We start from the raw sequence: 9,008 nt of genomic DNA, 5'->3' as shown, positions 1-9,008 counted from the left end.
AGCTAAAAGGGTGGCACAAAGGAACACATGCACACCACAATATCATAAGGCAAGGAAATTCTAGAATTTAGTTACATCCAATTGTTAATGGTAATGTGAAAAGAGCCTAAACATTTGGACATATAAATTTGGCATGACTCTCTAATCTAGTATGTGAAAAGTTCCCAACTAGAGTCCATTTCCTATAGGAGCTTTGACATTTGTTATATTTGATCCCTATATATACGTATTCAATAAATAGTCTATGCATAATCTTCTCTTAAGCTCTTGACATTGAGTGGATAGTATAGAGATCATAAACATGCTCTCGTATAAGGAAGCTTCGTTTTTTTGCTACTTATAGTGTCCAAATGTTATAGGCATAATAACATTAGGGACCAAATCTTAAAGTTAGTTTGAATGATTTATGCGTGAGGACTTCAACTTATTGAAGGGGACTAGCTACTCCCTTCATCACAACATCTCTTCTAAGGCAAAACTCTAACGATAAGGATTTGTATTCATTTAAACTTTCAAGATATGACCTAAGATCATATTTCACGATACGAGACTCCAATGGGGACTTTCAAACCATTACCTCCCTTAACCATTTTCATCTATTGCTTATCATTAGTAATCGATTGAAAATGGTAGTGTTGTGTCAAAAGAACTCGATTATGCTCTTTTGTTAGATGCAATCCGAAATAGCAAGAAAGGAACACAGGCATGCCATTCGAGCACAAAAGAGGTTGGTTAGGATGTTGCACGATTTGGTATGTGGGGATAGCATTCAAACATGGCATGTAAAGAATGAATGCAAGGACTCCTATATTTGAGTGCAAGGAACAAAAGAGTAAATATCTTATATGTATGTTGAGGGGCATGCTTAGAGTTTTGTAAAACCTATTTCTTGGATGGAGGGTATTTTGGTAAATATGTATTTTGTTCCCCTCCCTCCCCAATTAAACAGACTCCAGAGAATGAATGAATCATGAATGAATGAAATGTCTCAGTAAACACGGGAATTCATCCTCTCGAAGATTCGCTTCATTCATGCCCGTGCCTGATTCATGCATAAATCGCTTGCGAGGTTTGGAGAAGATGTGTTATGACGCAGGAAGTGGAAGAAGTGGAAGCCGCAGCCTTCGTATACATCACATGCTTCAAGCCATGGACATAACTTGCAAACAAGGTATCCTCCTCTCTGAGCTCTCCATAACATCCATTCTCCAGGCTTGCATCGAAGAAAATGACATGGCTGTAGCTAGAGAAACCTATCACGCTTTCATGATACTTAACCATTGCAAAATGCAAAGTTCAACGCCACACGAACATGAAAGAATGGAAAGTACGGTGGTATCTAAGCATATGATACTTAAGGATGAAAACTTTCCAAGTAAGGCTGTAGATAAGAATAACAAATTCCAATCAATGATTGTAAATAAGCAAGAAGAAGTGCAAAGTATGGTGGTCGATAAGCATGAAAAAATGCAAGGAGTGTTGATGGATAAGCATGAAAAAATGGAAAGTGTGAGGATTGATAAGCATGAAGAAATTCAAAGTGTGATGCTCAATAAGCATGAAAAAACGGGAAATGTGATGGTTGATAAACATGAAGAAACGCATAGTGTGATGGTTGATAGGCACGAAGAAATACAATGTATGATTATAAACGAGGATGAAAAGATGCAAAACCATACGTTATCTAATAATGAAAATATGCAAGGAACATGTGAACTAACCTGCCTGTTTATGAGAGCTTTTGCCTTTTGTGGCAGTTTGCCGGATGCAATGTGGATATTTCGTAGTTTGGAAAAGAAGAATGTGTTTTCTTGGAGTACTATCATCTCCATTCATTCTCGAATCAACAAATTTGAGCATACATTATCTTTATATGATGAAATGGTCATGTATTCTTCAATCAGACCAGATTTTCGCTCCATTCTTGCAGCTCTTAAAGCGTGCTCTGCTCTCTCATCTTTACAAAATGGGAAGATTGTCCATGACCACGCCGTTAAAGAAAGTTTGGAAGTAGATCTATATGTAAGTAGTGCAGTGGTTGACATGTATGCAAAATGTGGTAGCTTGGAAGATGCTTTTGATGTGTTTCAAAATATTGAGCAAAAAGATGTGGTGTCATGGTGTGCAATGATTGGAGGCTTTGCTAACTGTGGTTGTGGTTTGGAGGCCTTGCAATTGTATGATAGAATGGAGCAAGTTGGCATCAAACCGAATAAAATGACCTTTGTTTGTTTGCTGAAAGCTTGTGTAAGCATTCAGGCAATTGAGCGGGGGAAATTGATTCACTCTAAGGTTTTAGCATTAGGCTTTGAAGGTGACACTTTTGTTGGAAGTACATTGATTGATATGTACGTGAAATGTGCTTTCTTAGTAGATGCACGTCGAATCTTCGATGAGTTGCATGATAGAGATGTCGTGTCATGGAACTCTATGATTTCAGGATATGTGGATCTCACACACGCTGAAGAGGCTCTTCTTTTGTTCAATGAAATGCAACAAAAAGGAAAACAACCAGACAGGATCACATATGTGTCAACTATAAAAGCATGTGGACTTGGTGGTAATCTGCATCAGAGCAATTTAGTGCATGATGATATTGTGAAGAGGGGCCTTGATTCAGATGTCTGTATTGGAAGCTCTTTGGTTGATATGTATGCAAAATGCGGAGCACTGGAGGCAGCACAAACCGTCTTTGATAGGTTGTCGATACGAGATGTTATTTCATGGTCTGCAATGATTTTAGCTAATGCAGAACATGGTTTTGGAAAGGAAGCTCTAGAGCTCTACAATTTGATGTTACAGAGTGGGATTGAACCAGACAAAATCACTTTCATATGCATTTTTAAAGCATGTGCACATCTGGATTGCTCAAATCTCAGTAAATTGATACATTTAGATGTTGTGAGCCATGGCTTTGATTCTAATTTCATGATTGGAAGTACATTGATTGATTCATATTTTAAGCATGGAAATATTCAGGACGCATGCAGAGTGTTCCAGGGCTTTCAGGCTCCAAATGTCTCTATATGGAATGCCATGTTGACAGGATATGCAGAAAGTGGGCAAGATCAGGAAGTATTTCAACTTTTTGATAAAATGGAAGAGAAAGGCATTGACATGGATGAAATCAGTTATGGCTGCTTGCTAAAAGCAAGCTCAAGTGGAAATGCACTAGATTGGGGGAACCTCATTCATGATAGAATTACAAAAAGGGGATTCCACTTTAACACTGTACTAGGGAATGCTCTCATTGACATGTATGGGAAGTGTCATAGTTTAGAAAATGCTTTTTATGTATTTCACCAGCTGCCTGTTCAGAACGTCATATCATGGTCTGTATTGATATCTGGCTTGGCCGAATACGGGTACCTCCATGAAGCTATTTATTGTTATGAAGCAATGAAGCATAATGGCGTTGTTCCAAATGAGGTTGCCTTTGTGTGTATTCTCAAAAGTTGTGCAAGCCAAAATGCCGTAAGCAAAGGAATGATGATGCATTTGGATGCCATAAAACAAGGATTTGATTGCGATGAATGTGTTGGCAACATTTTGATTGATATGTATGCCAAATGTGGTAGTCTAAATGATGCATGTGTAATATTTGAACGACAACCATATAGAACTGTTGTAACTTGGTCATCTCTCATTATAGGTCATGTGGACAATGGTCAAGGTGAAGAAGCACTCTCCTTATTCCATAGAATGGGACAGGAAGGAATATGTGGGAATGAAATCACATACATGTGCATTCTTAAAGCATGCTCTAACGTAGGTCTTTTCCATTGCATACGAGTATGTACGCATATCATATCAAAGAATTTGGACAGTAGTCCAAGTATCGGAAATACTTTGATTGGTATGTTTTCAAATTGTGGTGATTTAGTGATGGCGAGTGAGGTGTTCCACAAGATGACTGTTCATGATGCAGTTACATGGAATGCAAAAATTGGGGGATATGCCGAGCATGGGTATTATGAATTAGCAAATTCTTTCTTTGAAAGAATGATATATGAAGAAAATCTAAAACCAGATCATATCACATTCGTGAACATGCTAACTGCATGTAGCCATTCTGGCTTAATACCTGAAAGTTGTTATTATTTCAAGCTGATCAATCAGTTTTGTCTTGTACCAACAATAGAGCACTATGTTTGTTTATTTGATGTGCTTAGGCGAGCAGATAGGTTGAATGATGCAAAAGCATTTGTTGATAATATGCCATATCCACCGAGCACTGCCCTCTGGATTGCTTTGTTGAGCTCTTGTGCAATTTGTAAGAATTTGGAGCTTGGGAGACGATCTCTTGATCACCTAATCGAAGCTGACAGAGATAACATCACCGGCCATATTCTGATGTCAAATTTGTACGCAATTATTGGAATGGAAGATTTAGAATTATATGTATAGAAGAATGATTATATATTGCCATTACAGCAATACTAGGATTTGAGCCCTGTACATCAAGTTCTTGGAGATCACCCATAACCAATTAAACTATGCCCCTCAAACGGTCTACAGTCTTCTGTATGATTTCATTGCATGGAGACTTGTTGTCTTGCACCTTGTTGGTATTGCCAATCACGAGGCGATGAGTTGGATGTGGATGATGGATGATGATGTCATCATTGGCAAGACATCTACATATGATGCTCTTATGTGCTGATGATTTAATCTCCTTGTATGAATTTGCAGAATTCTTGGACTTCCGTCGGAAAAGTACCATACAGTGACTGTAAGTAAGACCAACATAATGTGATTAAAACCAAACCACCATGGGGATGGGCTGTCTTTGCTTTACCTGTAAAGGGGAACCCATCAAAAGCATGAATTTCTTCAAGTATCCCAGACTTGGCAAAACACATTGATGGGGAACATGCCAGGTGAACAGCTTACACAGATGTCAGAGTTGAGGGACATGCTATAATATGGTTGAATCAAAATGCAAGGTGAACAGCTTGCACAGATGTCAGACTTGAGGGACATGCTATAGTATGTTTGAATCAAAAGGCAAGGTGAACAGCTTGCACAGATGTCAGATTTGAAGGACATGCTATAGTATGGTTGAATCAAAATGCAAGGTGAACAGCTTGCACAGATGTTAGATTTGAAGGTTGACACTTCGATGCCTGAAGTAACACAAGTCCAACATAGAGAAAAGATCGAGTTGGAAGCATACCCAAACATAAATTGGATGATTCCCTGAAACCGGAGAAGATGTTCCTATGACACCAACTAGTATTAAAATGGGGACCCCCTTATAAAAACAAGATCGATTTGTCGCAAGGATGTGCATCAAACGTAGAATTGAAGGAACTGCCAACACGATGATTAGTATTGTGTATATGACTCTAGTTGGAAAGTAGCAAGGTACATAACTAAAATTCTCATCCAATTGATCTCAAAATGTTTACCTAAGGTTCACTCCAAAGAATATGCATAAGGTTATTGAGCTCCATCATGTGAACACTCTTTTTAGCCAAACGTGAACAAGAGAAAAGGCAACGACGTAGAGAGAGGGATTTATTAGAGGCGGAAATCAACCTATGGGATAAATCATGATCATAAATAAGGGTACATTGGTTATCCATTTTGAAAAAAATGGAAGCTATAACCTCCCATATAACAATTTGTTTTTTTATTTTCTGAAAAATTATTCTTCATCACTAGAAATTCTTCATACATGACGAAATGATTAGGCTGAAAACATTACAATGGCTCTAGCCATGATGAACTCACTAAGAGAAAAAGAATGAGATAAGAGATCTTGTACTTTTAGTGAATGTAGAACGTAGTGGGCCATAATGGTTAGTCCACACCAGTGGCCATCTCCTCTTACTCCATAATGATAATAAGTATCATTATTTTCTTTCACCTGTTCTCCAACTTGCAACTCCTGTAATGTCACATGAGGTGTGCATGGGGTGAGGATTTACAAATTTTTATTGACGGTTTTCCAAGCATGGCTTGTATCATAAATATGTATGGGAAGAGTGGGGTGCATGGCCATGATGTTAGATGTGATGGAGCAAGGCAATTGCAAAGTACGTGGATTGCATCTAATGACTCTATGCCGCTTGAACATTGCGATCTTTGTGATGTAGCTCGATACTTGCGACATTCCCTTCACTCATTAAATGACGACTCGTAGACACATTGTTAGTACGGGTGCAAGTACATGCAAGAATCCAATGATGTTCTGATTTCATGCATGACTCAAATGCTAATGTTAAGGGCCACTTCCCTAAGCTTGTGAAGCTCAAACAAGCCTTTGATGCGTGATTGTTGGCAAAGCAAAGCAATGTACTTGGTGAAGAGTGTGGTAGTGCTAATAGGATGGGTACGTATATGGGAATGAAGAGGTGTGCCAACATGTGTACGGGAGGAGGTGCGCACTCATGCTCAAAAGTCTAGTGCACGGGGATGAAACTCTGAGCCATCATCCTATCGTAGTGTATGAACGTGGCCATGTAAGTTCGGTGTCTGTATGCAAATCCAATCCACTCATGCAGAGAAGCTCTCGAGAGATGAGTAAATGCAACCCAAGATGATGAAGAAGGCACATACTTTTTGGTTTCACATTCACATGGATTGGGTTGCAACTTGCAATAGCCAGGACTCAGCCTTGAGCTTGAGCCAACAAATACTATATAGTACATAAAAAACATGGCATAACACAAGGCACACACATACATACAAATACTATATAGTAAATAAAAACAGAGCATAACACAACATACATACATACATACAGAGAGAAAGAGAGAGGAGAGACAGAGAGAGAGATCAGATATACATATATATATATATATATTCTCTTCTCTGTGTTTTCCTCTGCCCCTGCCCCTGTATCTGCTTCCTCTTTCTTTCTCTTTCTCTCTCCATCTCCATGGCTTCGAAAAGGATCCTCAAGGAGCTCAAGGATCTGCAGAAAGACCCGCCCACATCTTGCAGTGCAGGTATGGTTCTCTTCTTCTTCTTTTTCGTACATAAACTAGGGTTCCTTCCATTTAATTTATTTCTGGTTAGAAATACAAGTGTCTTTAGGGTTTGTTTCTTCTGTGCATATTTCTGCTCAAAAATGTGTTGTAAGGTTAACTTTTTGTTACTGTTTCTTTCTGCGAAAAATAATTAAGAGTCATATGTGTTTAGGAGATAGATTTTTCTTCTACACTCTGCTTGTTTCTACTTTTTTCTCATGTTGATTCTCTGTACTAGTTTAGGGTTTTTGTGTTATAAACTATATATATATATATATATGATCTAAATACCTTTCAGATTCATTGTTAGATGTGATCTGATCTTCGCGCCGTTTATCTCTCTCTATCTCTCCTCTCAGTTTTGTTATCTTCTGTTCTCTATTTTCTCAGAGTATGTGTTTATGCTTAATGCAACTCGTTATGGATTGTAACAAATGCATTTTTGACATCTTTCAGGACCTGTTGCGGAAGATATGTTCCATTGGCAAGCTACTATAATGGGCCCTTCTGATAGCCCTTACGCAGGAGGGGTTTTTCTAGTTCATATTCATTTTCCTCCTGATTACCCTTTCAAACCACCCAAGGTATTTATTTTCTATGTGTTATTCTTTTGAGCTAGCAGCATTTGTTTGATCCCTTCGATTGTTGCAAGTTCCATCTTAACATCTGGTCGGTTTGATGATGTCTGAGTTGCTTCTTTTGGTTTCGTATCTCCAAAACAGGTTTTTGTGGTTACCTTTAGATCCTTTTTAAGAAAATATCTTGAATTGATTTGAGTCCTCTCCTACTAGGGTAGGCTTCTCCCACTTCTCTGCTAACTAACGATAGATAGGAATGGAACTGTCTCACGACGTTATCCACTTCCATTGGATAACAACCGAACCCACCTTTTGTTTGATTATATTCCATGATATATTCATCTAGACCTATGTATGTGCATCTTGTTTAGATGAATGAGTCCCTTCTGTTCATTCATATATATATATATGTACTGAAACATATCAGTGAGTGAGTTATTTTCTTTGGTTTACTCTTTTAGGCCACCCAAGTTGTTTTCTATGTGTTACTTTATGAGTTAACAGCATTTGTTTGATGTGTTCGATTGTTACAAGCTACATTCTAGCATTGGGTTGGGTTGATATGTCAATCTCTTTCTTATGTTTCATTTTACACTCATTGATAATATACATATCTGTGTGTGTGAGATGAGTGAGTCCCATCTGTTTTATTTTATAGTTCATGATATACATGCAAGGATATGTGTTGATGAAATAGTCACTTTTCTTTAGGTTATTGGAAGTTATATACATGCATATATATATAGGCATTGGCTGATTTGATGAGCGAGTTCCCTTTGGTTTGGTTATTGCAAAGGTATCTTTATATGCGAGTATAGGGTGATGAGTTAGAAAATATACATATGCATGTATGTTTGTGTGCACACAAACATATCTTGATTTGATATTCGAGTCTTAGGCTTGATTGTTGCGAATTTATTATCTTATATGTATAAGGATGAGTTGATAAGTGAGCAAGTACCATGTCTTCATGTATAAGAATTTGGTTGATGAGTAGAATCCGTTTTTGCTGTGACGAAGTGAGCCGCTGCTTTTGATTTCATCTTTTTTCATTTTAATTTTCTTATTTTATTTTATGCTGTACATTGTATTTGATTAGGTATCATTTCGGACGAAAGTTTTCCACCCAAACATTAATAGCAATGGAAGTATATGTTTAGATATTTTGAAAGAGCAATGGAGTCCGGCCCTAACCATATCAAAGGTATGTTCTCTTTTGGATACTTATATTATTAGCATTACCATTTTTTGGACAGCTATGGTTTTGACATAGACCTAGGGTTTAATTGTTATGTAAATAGATATCCAAACTCTATCCACCCATGTTCCAATGTTTTTTTAAGTATCTACTCCCTAAGGTCTAGTGTTTGCTCAACATACTGCGCAATATACAAATTTATGTATCTAGCCATATATTTTCCAAGTGTAATTATAACTAAACTATCAACCTTCT

General features: G+C 37.7%; 2 protein-coding genes across 2 annotated transcripts; both read left to right on the top strand.

Annotated features, from left to right (window-relative positions):
* The first annotated feature begins 978 nt into the window (after window positions 1-978).
* Window positions 979-5,415, top strand: LOC147847181 (pentatricopeptide repeat-containing protein At4g39530-like). The gene is made up of 2 exons (XM_087339476.1): window positions 979-5,012; window positions 5,079-5,415. The coding sequence occupies exon 1, from the start codon at window positions 979-981 to the stop codon at window positions 4,405-4,407; it is 3,429 nt and encodes a 1,142-aa protein (XP_087195602.1). The 3' UTR covers window positions 4,408-5,012; window positions 5,079-5,415.
* Window positions 5,416-6,758: 1,343 nt separating this feature from the next.
* On the top strand, window positions 6,759-8,843 carry LOC147847180 (ubiquitin-conjugating enzyme E2-17 kDa-like). The gene is made up of 3 exons (XM_087339477.1): window positions 6,759-6,956; window positions 7,434-7,561; window positions 8,655-8,843. The coding sequence occupies exons 1-3, from the start codon at window positions 6,887-6,889 to the stop codon at window positions 8,826-8,828; spliced, it is 372 nt and encodes a 123-aa protein (XP_087195603.1). The 5' UTR covers window positions 6,759-6,886; the 3' UTR covers window positions 8,829-8,843.
* Window positions 8,844-9,008: the final 165 nt, after the last annotated feature.

Source organism: Azolla caroliniana, unplaced genomic scaffold (genome assembly GCF_043228905.1).
Source record: "Azolla caroliniana isolate FFs.n. ecotype wild unplaced genomic scaffold, voAzoCaro1.0.p SCAF_1401, whole genome shotgun sequence".
NCBI lineage: Eukaryota > Viridiplantae > Streptophyta > Polypodiopsida > Salviniales > Salviniaceae > Azolla > Azolla caroliniana.
The sequence above is the reverse complement of the archived record's forward strand: the minus strand, read 5'-3'. Positions and strand labels throughout refer to the sequence as shown.

Coding starts and splice junctions, on each gene's coding strand:
- LOC147847181 (XM_087339476.1), top strand. CDS start 979: ATGAAATGTCTCAGTAAACACGGGAATTCATCCTCTCGAAGATTCGCT.
- LOC147847180 (XM_087339477.1), top strand. CDS start 6,887: ATGGCTTCGAAAAGGATCCTCAAGGAGCTCAAGGATCTGCAGAAAGAC. Junction 6,957..7,433: donor GCCCACATCTTGCAGTGCAG/GTATGGTTCTCT, acceptor GACATCTTTCAG/GACCTGTTGCGGAAGATATG. Junction 7,562..8,654: donor ACCCTTTCAAACCACCCAAG/GTATTTATTTTC, acceptor GTATTTGATTAG/GTATCATTTCGGACGAAAGT.